Below are 16,774 nucleotides of genomic sequence, written 5' to 3'. Positions count from 1 at the left end.
GCTAGAAACCTCCTAGCCCGCCAGAAGCCAAGCCTACATCTGACACCCAGGGCACCATGCTACCACCAGAGTCCAGGCATTCCACTAAAGCATGTCCTGAATATTCCAACACAGCCTAAGAACAAGAAGTTGATCTTTTTGAATTAGTATTTAAGACCTTTAATGAGAGTTGTTGGCAGGTTGGTGACATAATTCAAAGAACATTAAAGGTATATTGAAAAAACCAAACTTTAACAAATAAAACCCCAACACATGTGTTAGGCAAAAACATGCTGCATAGTTAATGCTGATATTTCTAGTGTATCCGGGTAGCTGTCCAAAAGCAAGCTCCTGAGGTTCATTCCTTATTGGTGGTATTCTATATTCCTTTCTTGTTGGATGACGAAGCCTCGTGATGGTTTAGATGGTAATCTGGCCTTCATTCAGCCACACCCTAATCAGTCTTGGGGGTAGACAGCTTCTCATCTGGTGGATCTGATGTTTTTGATATCTCTTTCCCACCCGGTGGCTTGGGGTTCTCTGGGCGTCTTCGTTGGTGATTGATGTTGTAGGGATTTTGACGTTGAGGTGGCTGCTGACCTTGGTTCTCCTCTCCTTGATTTTCCACATAGTGTTCATTGCTGTCCTCTCTGGGCTGTCTTTGGCGAGGAGGGCCCCTGCGGAACTGTGTTCTGTAATTACGATACATATCCGGTCTAACTGGTGCACTTCGCCAGTTTGTACCATGGTGGCCAGCACCCTCCATCACGTGTCTTTGCTGGACTTGTTGAGCTTGGCCTTCATGAGTGCATTCTGATTGCTCCTTCTTTTCCCCACTCTTGGTATTCCCGTAATATTTCTGGGAATTGCGTGGACGACCCCTATGACCTGGGTAGCATCTATACTGGTTATGCTCTGAAGCACGTTTACTGCCTTGAACAGGCACTCCACCAGGACCCATAACATTTGCAGCCTCTGCACCCTTTTCCCCTTCAACAATATCAAACTCCACAGACTCTCCGTCTCCTACACTGCGAAGGTGCTTCTTGGTGGCATATTTCTTTATGGCAGACTTGTGTACAAATATGTCTTCTTTGGTGTCATTTCTGTTGATGAAACCATAACCCTTCTTTACGTTGAACCATTTCACTGTCCCCAAAACCTTCCTTGCTATGAGCGTCTTCTCCCCGAAGGCTGGCACTGCCGATGTGAGACTGCCTGGGATGTCACTGTCTGTGCTGCTGCTCATAGAGTCAGGCTTGGTGTCTGCAGCACTGAGGATGGCGCCAGGGGCAGCAGCTGGCTGCTGGGTCTTGGCCTCACTGTTCATGGCTGTTGTTGTGTTGACTCCAGTCTGCAGGGACTGCTGTGTCTCCTCCAGTGGTGTATTGGTGACTAGGTCAGCAGCCTCGGTGGTGCTCTCAGGGCTCTCTGGGGCCAGCACTTCATTCCCGGTGTCCATCGACCTCAAGAAAATAATCTTAGTACCAACTTTGTGATGAGGATAGAGGTCCTTAAAGAGAGAAGAAAGGTATTCTTAAACAAACCAAGGAAAGGACAACCACAAAATTAGAGGTTATCAGCAAATCCCTTAAAACAGGATAAGAAATTCAATTACAAAAACAAACAGAGGTTAGAAACTATTCAAGACATGAAAATTGGAATAGAAGCACTATAGAAAAATACAAACTGAGGGAATTCTTCATTTGGAACATCTGGGTAAACAAATAGGAAATACAGATGCAAGCATCCCTAACAGAACACATGAGATTGAAGAGATAATTTCAGGTAGTAAAGACAAGAAAGAAGAAATGGATTCATCAGTCAAAGAAAATGTTAAATCTATACAATTCCTAACACAAAACATCCAGGAAATCAGTCACATCATGAAAAGACCAAACCTAAGAATAGGTATCAGAGGAGAAGGATCCCAGCCCCAAAACTCAGAGAATATATTGTACAGAATCATAGAAAATTATCCTGACCAAAAGTAGGATTTGACTGTAAAAACACAAGTAGTTTTCAGAAATACAAAAGGATGGATCAGAAAAGAATGACCCCACTCTACCTAATAAACCAACACTAAATTTGCAGAATAAGAAACAAATATTAAAAGCTGCAAGGGAAAAAAGCCAAGTAAAATATAAAGGCATATATATAAGAATCACACCAATTTCTCGATAGAGACTTTAAAAGCCAGAATGGTCTGGACAGCATTCTTTCAGATAATAAGAGCCTATCGATACCAGCACAGAGTAATAAACCCAGTAAAACTTTCATAGATGGAGCAAATACAATATTTCATGACAAAGTCAAATTTAAACAATTATCTTTCTAGAAACCCAGTCCTACAGATGGTGCTAAAGGAAAAGTCCAACACAAGGAAGTTAATGACACCCATATAAACATAGGTAAAAGAAAATCTCACACTGACAAAATCCATAGAAGCTGTATATGGACACACACACACACACACACACACACACACGAACACACACAGAAACTCACACATAGACAAACACACACCAACACACACACTCCACCATGACCTCTACCACCAACATAAGAACAGGAAGTAACAGTCAGTGGTCATAAAAATCTCTCCACATCAGTGTACTGAATTCATCAATTAAAAGACATTGACTAAAAGAATGGATGTGACACCAGGACACTTTCTTTTGCTGCATACCAAACCCCCCCTCAACATGAAAAGCAGATATTACCTCAGAATAAAGGATTGGGAAAAGCTTTTCCAATCAAATGGGCCTAGCAAGCAAGCAGGTGTAGCTATTCTAATAGCTCACAAAATAGACATCAAAGAAAAATTAATGAAAAGAGATGGTGAAGGATATTTCATATGCTTAAAGGAAAAATCAACCAGAATGACAGTCCAATTCTGACCACATCTGCCTCAAATGAAGGACTCCCACTTTTATAAAAGAACATTACTAAAGTTAAAATCACACATCAAATAGTGGGAAACTTCAACACACCACTCTCACCAATGGGCAGGTCTTTCTGACAGAAAATAAACAGAGAAATTATGGAACTAATAGATGTTATGAATTAAATGCACCTACTGGATATCTTCAGAACATTTCATCTTAACTCAAAAGTATAATCCTTCTTCTCAGCACCTCATTGAGACTTCTCTAAAATTGATCACAGACTTGCTCACAAAGCAGGTCTCAACAGATACAAGAAATCTGAAGGGACCCCTGTAACCTATTAGACCATCATGGCTTAAAGTTGGGTTTCAACAACAACAGAAACAATAGAAAACCCACAAACTCAGAGAAACTGAACAGCTCTCTATTGAATTACCACCCAGTCAATGAAGAAGAAAGAAATGAAAGACTTCCTAGAATTCAATGGAAATGTGTGTACACCTTACCCAAATTCGTGGGACACAGCGAACATGGGCTAAGAGGAAAGTTCATAGCACTAAGTGCCTGCATAAAGAACTGAGAGAATTCTCATACCAGTGACTTCATAGTACACATGAAAGTTCTAGAACAAAAAGAAGCAGCCACACCCAAGAGGAGTAGACAGCAGGAAATAATCAAAGTCAGAGCTGATATAAACAGAATAGAAACAAAGAAGGCAATGTAAAGAATCAATTAAACAAAAGTTGGTTCTTTGAGAAAATCAATAATAAAGACAAATCTTTATCTGTACTCACTAAAAGACACAAAGAATATCCACGTTAGCAAAATCAAAAATCAAAACAGAGTCATAACAATAGATACTGAGGAAATCAAAAGAATTATTAGGTCATTATTTAAAAATTTACTACACAAAATTGGAAAGTCTGAAAAAAATAGACAATTTTCTCTGTGTAAATGACGTACCAACTTGCAATCAACATGAGATAAGTAATTTAAACAGACTTATCACCCTCAAGGAATAGAAGCAGCATTTAAAAATCTACCAACCAAAAAGTGCCCAAGTTCAGATGGTTTCAGCACAGAAGTCTATCAGATTTTTAAAGGAAAGCTAACAGCAATACTCCTCAAATTATTTCAAAAATAAAAACAAAAGATATATCTCCATAGTCATTTTATGAGGTTATAGTCTGCTACGCCCACGGCTGTCACGCCTGTGTAGCAGATAAATGAAACAAAGCTGAAGGGCTGGGGTCTGCGCTCCCAGGAGCTGAGCCCCAGGCGGTTCCCTGGCAATCAGCCACAGTCATGATTCCTGATCAGCAAACTCGCCCTCGCTAGTCCTGGCGCTGTATTGAGCTTTCCTGTTCTTTGTTTCTGTATTCTGTGTAGTTCTTTTATCTTGCCAGCAGATCAAGATGTTCCAGGATATTACCAATAATAACCAAACTACTGAGGCATATTGGACTCTTGCTCTCTCTCTGGGAAAACTTATGGATACCCTAGAACAAAAAGAGCTCATGATAGGAGAGGCTAGCCAGAATGAGAAAGCCCAGGTGCATCTTAGATATGAGAGAAAGGCAGGCTATTTTTGAGATTAAGAAACCAATTATTCACCGTCGGAGCAAGCCTTGGGAGTATAACCCTAAAGAATGGTGTTTTGGGTTACCATGAGAACAGATATGATTTAGGGCTATGAGAAAGCAGTTGGTTAATGGTGTGAGACGGATTTCAAAGAAGAGCTCTGCCCACATGGCCCTAACCACAAGACATACTGGAAACAATCAATTGTCCCTAATCAATTTTTCTCATGTAAAGCTTTTGATTATTGCCTGTAATCATTCTTCTCATGTAATTTGTTTGCCAACTTCCTTCTGTGATCCTATAAAACTGAAGCTTGAACTTCAGTAAATTTGCAGCAGCATATTCAACCTTATTGAGTGTGGCTGTCATTTCCTCGCCGATTCCTGATTTCTCCTAGCCTTCACCCCTGTTCTCCCACGGTCGGTGGTCTCCACGAGAGGCGGTCCGTGGCAATAGTCACAGTTATACACAAACCACACAAAGACTCAACACAAAGAGTATTACTAGACCAATCTTCTTCATGATCATAGATGCAAAAATACTCAATAAAGTGCTTGCAAAGAGAATCTATAAAACATCAAAAAAAATCATTCACCATGATCAAATGGGCTTCATCTCAGAGATTCAGCAATGGCTGCACATATGAAAATCTTCCAACGTAATCCACCATATAAAGAAACTGAAAGGAGTCTTCAGGCTGGGGCTAGTCTCCCTGGCTACTGCCTCTCTCTTCCTACCCCACCCAGCTTGCACCCAGAAAAACCGTCCCTTCTTCCTCCCCTCTTCGGGTTCATAACATCTCCAGCTCAGCCTGATCAGGGCGCTGGGACTGTGTAGGGAGTGCAACTGGTGGACGGGAGTTTCTTTGTTTCAATAGCTTGCCTGCAGCAAGGTAGGCCCTCTCCAAACTCCCTGGCCAGCAAAGACACCAAATATTAGTACCAGAAGACACATCTGGGAGGTGAATGTCTTCCTGACCCCTAGGCAGCAGCCTGGGAGACATACAACCACTCCCTGACCCCCTACACTTCCTAGTCTTCCGGCTGGGGCTAGTCTCCCTGGCTACTACCTCTGTCTTCCTACCTCATCCAGCTTACACCCAGAAAAACTGTCCCTTCTTCCTCCCCTCTTCGGGTTCATGACATCTCCAGCTCCAGGGCGCTGGGAATGTGTAGGGAGTGCAACCAGCGGGCAGAGTTTCTTGGTTTCAATAGCCTGCCTGCAGCAAGGTAGGCCCTCTCCACACTCCCTGGCCAACAAAGACACAGGATCTTAATAACAGAAGACACATCTGGGAGGCGTCCCTCGCCTACCAGGAATCCCTGATTCAGTGCTGTGGAGTCCCTTCTGGACAGCCTACCCTAGTATATTCAAGTGTCCTGCTCCTGTACCAAAGCCACCTACCCAGAGGGGTGAAAGGCTGCCCTCAAGGCAGGTCTGAGGATTCCAGCAAGGGAGAGCTGGCTCCTTCAGATTGTGCTGCAAGGAATAGCTCCTGCTCTGGCACTGAGGAGATCCACCCAGATTCAGTCAGAGCAAAGATTGGACCAAGTCACCAAGTCTCTCCTAGCTCCATTTGAAGGAAGAGATGGGCAGGCACCAATGCAAGAACTCCAAAATCCCGAAAGGCAACATGACATCACCAGAATCCAGTCATCCTGAAACAACAAGAATTGAACACCCTACTCCAGAAGAAATAGAAGAAATCGACCTTAAACAGTACTTTATGAAAATAATAGAGGACCTTAAACAGGAGGTAAAAAACTGCCATAAAGAAACGGAGATGACAAACAAAAAAGTAGATGAAATAAATAAATCTCTCAAAGATACCCAAGAAAAACAAGAAAAAGCAATCAAACAGGTAAGGGAAACAGTACAAGACCTGAAAAATGAAATGGAGGTAATGAGGAAAACACAATCTGAGGGAAGACTGGAAATGGAAATTCTGAGTAAATGAACAGAAACTTCAGAGACAAGTATTTCCAACCGAATACAAGAGATGGAAGAAAGAATCTCAGACTCTGAAGATACTATAGAGGAAATAAACTCACAGATTAAAGAACAAAACAAATCCAACAAATTCTTAACACAAAACATCCAGGAAATCTGGGACACCATGAAAAGACCAAACCTAAGATTAGTTGGGGTAGAAGAAGAAGAAGAATTACAACTCAAAGGCCCAGAAAATATATTCAACAAAATTATAGAAGAAAATTTCCCCAACTTAAAGAGGGATATTAGTATGAAGGTACAAGAAGCCTACAGAACACCGAATAGACTGGATCAAAAGAAAGCATCCCCACGCCATATAATAATGAAAACACAAAACATACTGAATAAAGAACAGATATTAAGAGCTTCAAAGGAAAAAGGTCAAGTAACATATAAAGGGAAACCTATCAGAATTACACCTGACTTCTCAATGGAAACCAGGAAAGCCAGAAGAGCTTGGATAGATGTGCTACAGACACTAAGGGAACCTAGTGCCTAGACTACTATACCCAGCAAAGCTTGCATTCACCATTGATGGAGAAAACAAGATATTCCAGGACAAAAACAGATTTAAACAATCCGTAGCCACAAATCCAGCCTTGCAGAAAGTAATAGAAGGAAAATCACTAACCAAGGAGTCCAACAATGCCCACAATAACTCAGACATCTAGCGACCTTTCACAAGCAAACTCAAAGAAGGGTAACACACAAACTCTACTACTAGAAAAAAATGACAGGAGTTAACAACCACTGGTCATTAATATCACTGAATATCAATGGACTCAATTCACCTATAAAAAGGCACAGGCTAAGAGATTGGATACAAAAACAGGATCCAACATTCTGCTGTTTACAAGAAACACACCTCAACCACAAAGACAGACATCTACTCAGAGTAAAGGGTTGGGAAAAGGTTTATCAAGCAAATGGACCTAAGAAACAAGTGGGTGTGGCCATACTAATTTCTAACAAAGTTGACTTCAAACTAAAATCAATCAGAAGAGATGGAAAGGGACACTTTATAATCATAACAGGAAAAATCCATCAGAATGAAGTCTCAATCCTGAATATCTATGCCCCTAATATAAAAGCACCCACTTATGTAAAAGAAAAAATTACTAGAACTCAAGGCAGCCATCAAACCACACACATTAATAGTAGGAGACTTCAATACTCCTCTCTCACCAATGGACGGGTCAATAAGAAAGAAACCTAACAGAGAATTAAAAGACTTAATGGAGGTAATGAACCAAATGGACTTAACAGACATCTATAGAACATTTTACCCAAATAGGAAAGAATATACCTTCTTCTCTGCGGCTCACAGAACCTTTTCGAAATTTGACCATATATTCGGTAACAAAGCAAACTTCCACAGTTACAAAAAATATTAGTAACCACCTGTGTCTTATCGGATCACCATGGATTAAAATTAGAATTCAACAACAATGCTACCCCCAGAAAGCCTACAAACTCATGGAAACTGAACAGTCAACTACTGAACCACACCTGGGTCAAGGAAGAAATAAAGAAGGAAATTAAAGTCTTTCTTGAATTTAATGAAAACAAAGACACAACATACTCAAACCTATGGGACACAAAGAAAGCAGTGCTAAGAGGAAAGTTCATAGCACTAAGTGCCCACTTAAAGAAAACAGAGAAAGCACTCATTGGAGACTTAACAACACACCTGAAAGCTGTAGAAAAAAAAAGAGGCAGATTCACCTAGGAAGAGTAGAAGACTGGAAATAATCAAACTGAGGGCAGAAATCAACGAAATAGAAACACAGAAAACAATCCAAAGAATCAATGAAACAAAAAGCTGGTTCTTGGAGAAAATCAACAAGATTGACAAACCCTTAGCCAAACTAATCAAACAGTAGTCATCAGACAGGCTTCCTGCAACAGCTGTGGAAACAGAAGCAGAGATTCACAGTCAAATGTTAGACTGAGCTCAGGGAACAATGCTGAACAGAGGGTAGAAGGACTGTAGAGACAGAAGGGTCCAGGACATCCCAAGAAAACTTACAGCATCAAGTAACCTGGGCTCATAGGTTTCCAGAGACTAAACTGACAGTCATGGAGCCTGCATGGGACTGCCTTAGGCAGTCTGCATACATGTGGCAGTTGTGTAGCCTGGTTTTCTTGTAGGACACATAACAGTAGCAGCAGGGACTGTCTCTGACTCTTTTGCTGGCTTTTGGGACCCTAGTCCTCTTACTGATTTGCTTTGCCCATTCTTAATACAAGGCACGGTTCTTAGTTTTACTGCAACTAGATAAGCCATATTAGTTGATATCCATGGGAAGCCTGAGCTTTTCTGAATAGAAAGAGGAAGAATGGATAGGAGGTGTGCAGGAGGGAGGTGGGGGAGGGGTGGGAGGAGAGGAGGGTAATGAAACTATGGCTTTGATGTAAAATAAATAAATATTTCTAACAATTGATAAATGAATGAAATAAATGAATACAGAATGGGGCACAATTCTAAACGCTTTGGCCATAAAACATTTATGGAAACCTGTAATGTATCACAGACAGGCACCTGAGAAAGCATACTTTTCGCTTAGAGGAAGCATATAGACTGTGCTTGGTTTGATTTTTGTAGTGTAGGAATCGCCAGGTTTTCAAAAAATTCAGCTAGTTCATAGAAAGAAAAATGGAAGTACCTCTTCAACTTATCTGCATCCTCCATAGGAGTGTGGAGACCCTGACATCCAAAGCAGCCTGACATGCCCTAGCTATGAGTCCTCTGCTAGAGGCATGTAGATTATAAGTGTGGCGGATATAAAACGGCAATGGCATGTTTCTGCTGCCTTGGTGTGCACGTTCAGGAAGAAGGAGACATGGGACAGTCAGGTTGTTCCTGTAAAGATGCCATGACTAGTGGAATCCTCCCCATCCGTGCCTCATGGGCAACTCGTGAATTCATTGCCCCAAAGATGTGACTTCCTCATTCAACAATTGCATGGTGGAGGCAGAGAGTTCACAAAAACCTCGTTCTGTATCTGTTTGGTTCTGTCTAGGGAGATTGGCTGATCAAATACCCAGGAGTGACTGAAACCCTGGAACTCTCCTAAAGACTTGTTCCTGGTTGAATTTCATATTTCATATATCAAAATCACCACTGCCGGAGAGACAGCTGTACCAGGCAGCAGAGGGACACAGCATTTAAAGGATAAACTGCTTCTAATAGTACAGTCTGGTGTGAAGTTCCTACCATCTAAAGAATGCGAAACAATATAAATTCAAACTGAGAGAACGGGCAGAGGGATGGCATCAGCCTCTTCGTTTCTTCAACCTGCCCCTATCATTGTAACTTGAAAGCAAAACAAAACCAGGAGTATCCAAGGATCGGTTGTGCAAAAATATTAAAAAGAGAGAACGAAAATGAGCTAAAAATAAAAAACTTTAATGCGTATATATTGCACAATTTTCTTTATCCATTCTTGCATTGTGAGGCATCCAGGTTGTTTCCAGGATCTGGCTATTACAAGTAATGCTGCTATGAACATAGTTGAATAAATCTAGACAATGGGACTGATCTAATAAGAGCTCACCAAGGCCAACAGGACTGGGACTGATGGAGCATGTGATCAAACCGGACTCTCTGAACGTGGATGACGAGGAGGGCTTCCTGAGAAACCTAGAACAATGGCACTGGGTTTTGATTATACTGTATATACTGGCTTTGTGGGAACCTGGTCTGTTTGGATCCTCGCCTTCCAAGACCTGGATGGATGGAGGAGGAACTTGGACTTCCCACAGGGCAGGGAACCCTGACTGCTCCTTGGACTGGAGAGGGAGGGAGAGGGGGCATGGGGAGGGGAAAGGAACTGGGAGGTGGGGAGGAGGTGAAAATTTGTAAAATTATATAATTTAATAAAAAAGAAAAAAAAAGAAAAAATCTTGCAACAGGAGTGAAGAATTCCAAGAAGGTAAATAATTCTCTTTTTCCTTCAGGAAAAAATAAACCGGAGATACAATGGAGAAAGAGCAGGCTTCAAGAGGAGGTGTAGCCTGCATCCAGCTTCCACCCCACACAAGATGGCTCTTGGCCTCCAGCTGTTGCATCTGCTTCCTGCAACATCTTTTCTAGCCTTGGCAATCTATCCCTCGGGTCCTATGTGGGATGTGCTTTCCCACGTTGTCTGTGGGCTACTGCAAAATCACAGGAACTTTTCCAGTATAGCTGTCCAAAGGGCCACTTGCATTTGTTTCCTGGCTAGGGTTTGAGGTAAATGGCTGGGAAAACTCTTTTCAAACCTGTAACTCTAGCAAGTACAACAATGTATCATAATGAAACAAAACAAAGCTGAAAAACTAAAAGCAAACAGGAGACCATAGGATTCATCTGTCTCTTCCTTGGTTTGACATGAAATGGGTGAGGTGATCTCCTGAAGGATCAGTGGCACCGTGGAGTTTTGTGGGTGCCACCATTATGGTTCACTGCATGTGTTTGCGTTAATCTTGATGGCAGTGGAGAACTTGACATTAGCTATGATCATGGTGTCACTAACCTATAAGGTGCCATTGCATATTCTTGTCTCCATTGTGACATCATGGCCAATCAAGAACCAGCCAAATAACAGGGTGGCCTCCATGATGATGAGCTCTCCATCATGATGATGAGACTCCATGGTTATTGTGACCTTAGTGAGCTCTGCTCAATGATAAAACGAGCCCATTTCCCCATAAGGACACATGGTACTGCGGGAGTCACACATCTGACAGAATACCTGTGGACAGTCATTCCCTTTCCTTAGCGTGGATAGAGGAGGGGATGTTACTATGTACTAGGTAGCTTATCCATTTGGATGCAAATACGACAGTCAAGAAGGAGGAAGTAATTTCAGGGTCTCAAGTCAAGAAAGGTATGTCTACAGGTCTTGCCACCCCAATATTAACTGTCAGTGCTACAGAATGTCATCTGCCTTATTTTGACCTTGTTTCATCTCCTGGACAGCCTGTTTCTGGGAAAGAACATGAAGGAACAGGCAGGAATGGGGAAGTGTGCTCACTGGCAGGAATGAGGAAGTGTGCTCACTGTCCACAGCTGGTGCTGTTGCTCTTGGCACAAATAGAGAACCTGAAAGAGAACTGCTGTGGAATTATGTTTCTGTAAACTGCCATTTTATGTTGCTTCCATTGGTCGATAATAAAAGCTGATTATTGTCTATAGAAGGGAGAATAAGGCTAGGCAGGAAAAGCAAACTGAAAATACTGAAAAGGTAGAGTCAGGGAGAGAGATGCAATCCATCTGGCAGAGGAACAAATAAAGCCATGAAGACAAGTGGCAAAATGTAGACAAAGAGAAATGGGTTAGATCAAGTATTAAGAGCTAGTTAGTAATAAGCCTGAACTATGGGCAAAACATTCTATAATTAATGTAAGCATTGGTGTATTTATTTGGGACCTGGTGATCAGAACAAGAAGAAAGCTCTGCCTCTGCTTCCAGAGAACATTATCTTGGCCCCATACCGTCCCCGTCAAGCACATTGTACACTATGACCAGAGAAATCTGTGCCCTCCATGTTGGCTGGAATCTATGACCTTTAGAAGCAAACTTGTAAAGAGTTAAGCCAATTTTAAAGCCTAAATATCTGTGTGTGGCTCTTTGACTCAGCTTGAAGAGCAAGTGCCTGGGCCCATGTGGTGTTTTCCTCCTGTAGGAAGATTTCTATTGCTCTCCAGAGGCACCATGACCATGGTAACTCTTATAAACTTCTTAAGGTGTTTCACATAATAGAAACAGAAGAGTCATTGCCAAACTATTTTTATGAAGCTATAGTTACCCTGATAGCAAAAGCACACAAAGACTCAACCAAGATAGAGAATAACAGACCAATCTCACACATGAACATTAATGCAAAAATTCTCAGTAAAATACTGGCAAACCAAATCCAAGAACACATCAAAACGAATCATCCATTATGATCAAGTAGGCTTCATTCTAGAGATGCAGGGCTGGTTCAAAATATGAAAATCAATCAATGTAATCTATCATTTATATAAACTGAAAGACAAAATCATATGATCATTTCATTAGATGCTAAAAAAGCATTTGACAAAATTCAACACCCCTTTATGATAAAGGTCTTGGAGAGGTTAGGGATACAAGAATCATATCTAAATATAATAATAGTAATATACTGCAAACCAACAGCTAATATCAAATTAAATAGAGAGAAACTCAAAGCCATTCCACTAAATTCAGGAAAAAGACAAGGCTGTCCACTCTCACCATATCTCTTCAACATAGTGCTTGAAGTTCTAGCAAAAGCAATGAGGAAACATAAGGAGATCAAGGGGATTTGAATCAGAAAGGAAGAAGTCAAACTCTCATTATTTGCAGATGATATGATTGTGTACATCAGTGACTCCAAAAACTCTTCCGAAGAACTCCTACAGATTATAAATACCTTCAGTGATTTGGCAGGATACAAGAGCAACTCAAAAAATCAGTAGCCCTTCTATCCACAAAGGATAGAGAAGCAAAGAGAGAAATCAGGAAAACTTCACCTTTCAAGATAGCCACAAATAACATAAAGTATCTTGGGGTTACACTAACCAAGGAAATGAAAGATCTATTTTTCAAGAACTTTAAGGCTTTGAAGAAAGAAATTGAAGAGGAAACCAGAAAATGGAAGCATGTCCCATGCTCTTGGATGGGTAGGATCAACATAGTAAAAATGGCAGTTCTACCAACGGCAATCTATAAATTCAATGCAATCCCTCTCAAAATCCCAACAAAGTTCTTCACAGAACTTGAGAGAACAATAATCAACATTATATGGAAAAACAAAAAACCCAGGATAGCCAAAACAATCCTATACAATAAAGGAACTTCCAGAGGCATTACCATCCCTGACTGCAAACTCTATTACAGAGCTACAATAATGAAAACAGCTTGGTGCTGTCATAAAAACAGAGAAGTCAAACAATGGAATCGAATTGAAGACCCAGATATTAACCCACAAACCTATAAACACCCGATTTTCAACAAGGGAGCAAAAGATATACATTGGAAGAAAGAAAGCATCTTCAATAAATGGTGCTGGCATAACTGGATGTCAACCTGTAGAAGAATGAAAATAGATCCATATCTCTCACCATGCACAAAACTCAAGTCCAAATGGATTAAAGACCTCAATATCAAACTGAACACACTGAACCTGAGGGAAGACAAAGTGAGAAGTAGACTGCAACACATGAGCACAGGAGACCACCTCCTACGTAGAACCCCAGTAGCGCAGACAAGAGCAACAGTGAATAAATGGGACCTCCTGAACCTGAGAAGCTTCTGTAAAGCAAAGGACATTATCATTAAACAAAAAGGCAACCTACTGACTGGGAGAAGATCTTCACCAACCCCACATCAGACAAAGGTCTGATCTCCAAGATATATAAAGAACTCAAGCAACTGGACATGAAAATTCTAATTAACCCAATTAAAAATGGGGTACTAAACTGAAGAGAGAATTATCATCAGATGAAATTCAAATGGCCAAAAGACACTTAAGGTCATGTTCAACCTCCTTAGCGATCAGGGAAATACAAAACAAAATAACTTTGAGATACCATCTTACACCTGACAGAATGGCTAAAATCAAAAACATCTATGATAGCTTTGCTGGAGAGGATGTGGAGTAACAGGAACACTCATCCATTGCTGGTGGGAATACAAACTTGTGCAACCACTTTGGAAAGCAGTGTGGCAGTTTCTCCGGAAATTTGGGATCAGCCTACCCCAGGATCCAGCAATTCCACTCTTGAGAATATACCCAAGGGATGCCCAGTCATACTGCTAAAGCATTTGTTCAACTATGTTCATAGCAGCCTTATTTGTAATAGCCAGAACCTGGAAACAACCTAGATGCCCCTCAATGGAAGAATGGATAAAGAAAGAGTGGAATATATACACATTAGAGTACTATGCAATGGTAAAATATAGTGACATTTTGAATTTTGCATGCAAATTGATGAAAATAGAAAACACTATCCTGAATGAGATAACCTAGACCCAAAAAAGATGAATATGCCATGTACTCACTCATTAGTGGAATCTAGCCATAAACACAGGTTTAAGCCTAAGTTCGCAAGCCTAGGGAAGCCAAATAACAAGGTGAACCCAAAGAAAAATATATATAAATCCTCCTGGAAATTGGAAGAAAACAAGATTGCTGGGCAAAAGTTGGGAGCGTGGTGGTAGGGGTAGGGGCGGGGGTGAGGTTGGAGGAAGGGAAGAGGGGGAGAGAGAAAGGAGAAAGGAAGGACTGGCAACAGCTTGGGGGAGTTGGAGGGTGGATGTGGAAGAAGGGTGGATATAGGAGCAGGGAAGAAGCTATCTCCATTAAGGAAGCCATTTTAGGGTTGGCAAGAGACTTGGCTCTAGAGGGGATCCCAGGTGTCCACAGGGATGTCCCCAGCTAGGTCCTTGCGCAGCAGAGCAGAGGGTGTCTGAACTGTCAATGTCCCACTATCACACTGATGTTTATCTCTAATATCACCATAGAATTTTCATCCGCCTATGGATGGAGATAGAGACAGAGACCCTCATCAGAGCAACAACCTGAGCTCCCAAGGTGCACTTGAAGAGGAGAAGGAGGGAGGAGATGAGCAAGGAAGTCTGAACTGCAAGGTGTTGGTCCACCCCCTGAGACAGTGTGCCTGTTCTAATGGGAGCTCATTAAATCCAGCTAGATGGAGAATGAATGAGCATGCAATCAAACTGGACTCTGAATGTGGCTGAAAATGGGGACTGACTGAGAAGCCAATGATAATGGCACTGGGACTTGTTTCTAATGCATGTACTGGCCTTTTGGGACCCTAGTCTACATGGATGCAGAGCTTCCTAGGCCTGGATGTAGGGGGGGGAGTGTCTTGGACTTCCCACAGAACAGGGTTCCCTGCCCTCTCTTAAGGAGAGAGAGGGAGAGAAGAGGGTTTGTGGGGGAGCAGGAGGGAAATGGGAGGAGGGTAGGAAGTGTAAATTTTTGAATAGAAATAAATAAATAAATTTAAAAAAGAAAACATGTAACTGGGGTGGCTGACAGTTCAGAGGTTCAGTCCATTATCATCACAATGGGGAGAATGGCAGCCTGCAGGCAGACAGTGCAGCAGGGGTACCTGAGAGCCCTACATCTTGCAAGCAACAGGATGTCAACTGAGACACTGGGAGGGATACTAAGCTTACAAAGCCTCAGAGCCTGCTCCCACAGTGACACCCTTCCTCCAACAAGGCCATACCCCCTCCATCACAGTCACACTTCCTAATCATGTCACTCCCTATTAGAGTATGGGGGTCAGTTACATTTAGACTACCACACCTCCCTTCAGTGAGCTCTGACACTCAGGTTCTCTGCAGGTAAAGGGCATAGAAATAAAGAAGGGGGATCACATGTTAGCAGCAAGAGAGAGAGGATCTGCTGAAGATGCAATTTGTAACATTCCTCTCACCTTAGCTGTGTCAGAGATGGGAATATTGAATGGCTGGTGAGCCTTGGGGCTTTCCTCAGGTGTTGATTCATCCCTGTCTTTGGGTTTCTCTTTCTTTATTCACATTTTCGGGATCTCAGTTTGGACACAATGCTTCCGTTCCTGCCCTAAATCCATAGAAACTCAGACAGCCCCTCTATCCCATCACACTCCTAATCCCTACCCTACCACATCTGTAAGGAGGACATTTTTTTTGTTTGCACAAATTTAATGTTCATTCCATGTTTCTGTCATATTCCTGGATACTTCACCAATGTTACATGAGGAAAAAAAAACAAAACCAAAACAAATGAAAAACTGAAATCAGAGTCAGTAATGTTATCCAAGGAGGGAAGCAAATAAATTAAACTCTAGCAGCCATCAGCAAGAGGCCAGCAAGGAGAACGCTGTGGAAGGACATGAGGTTGCTAGAATACTGCAGACTTTCACCAGCAAAACACGCTCCTGCACGGAGTGGAGCAGAAACAGATCTTTTCCTGCTAAGGTAACAGAAATGCGAGTTCTTTTACGAATACTGTGGAAAGGCAAATGTGTGTATCATGGTAATTCTACCCAGCTGTTACAATGTGGGCCAGGAACACACCTGCGGATTCTGGGGTGGTGTATACTGTAATTCTTTCATTGGGGTAGTGAACACACTAGCAAAAAATTGTGGGGAGGAAGGGAAGAAATGAACACAGAGGTATAAGACAAAGGCGAATGAGACTTCTCTTATATCTTAGCAACATTTAGATGGAATCAAACTTCAGTGCAGTCCACTCTGCTTAGATGAGGCTTTGGTTCAGCTCCCAATCTCGATTGTGTGACACAGTCTCCTGTGAGAACACTCAGGTGTCTTC

General features: G+C 41.8%; 1 protein-coding gene across 1 annotated transcript; it reads right to left on the bottom strand.

The window, feature by feature from the left end:
• Positions 1-433: 433 nt before the first annotated feature.
• On the bottom strand, positions 434-1,414 carry LOC119804259 (Y-box-binding protein 1-like). Its single transcript, XM_038315733.1, has one exon. It carries the CDS (start codon positions 1,307-1,309, stop codon positions 434-436), a length of 876 nt encoding a protein of 291 aa, XP_038171661.1. The 5' UTR covers positions 1,310-1,414.
• Between the last annotated feature and the right edge of the window lie 15,360 nt (positions 1,415-16,774).

This window comes from Arvicola amphibius, chromosome X (genome assembly GCF_903992535.2).
Source record: "Arvicola amphibius chromosome X, mArvAmp1.2, whole genome shotgun sequence".
Lineage (NCBI taxonomy): Eukaryota > Metazoa > Chordata > Mammalia > Rodentia > Cricetidae > Arvicola > Arvicola amphibius.
The sequence above is the reverse complement of the archived record's forward strand: the minus strand, read 5'-3'. Positions and strand labels throughout refer to the sequence as shown.

Bases quoted from the DNA above. Each gene is read 5' to 3' on its own strand.
- LOC119804259 (XM_038315733.1), bottom strand. From the start codon at position 1,309: ATGAACAGTGAGGCCAAGACCCAGCAGCCAGCTGCTGCCCCTGGCGCC.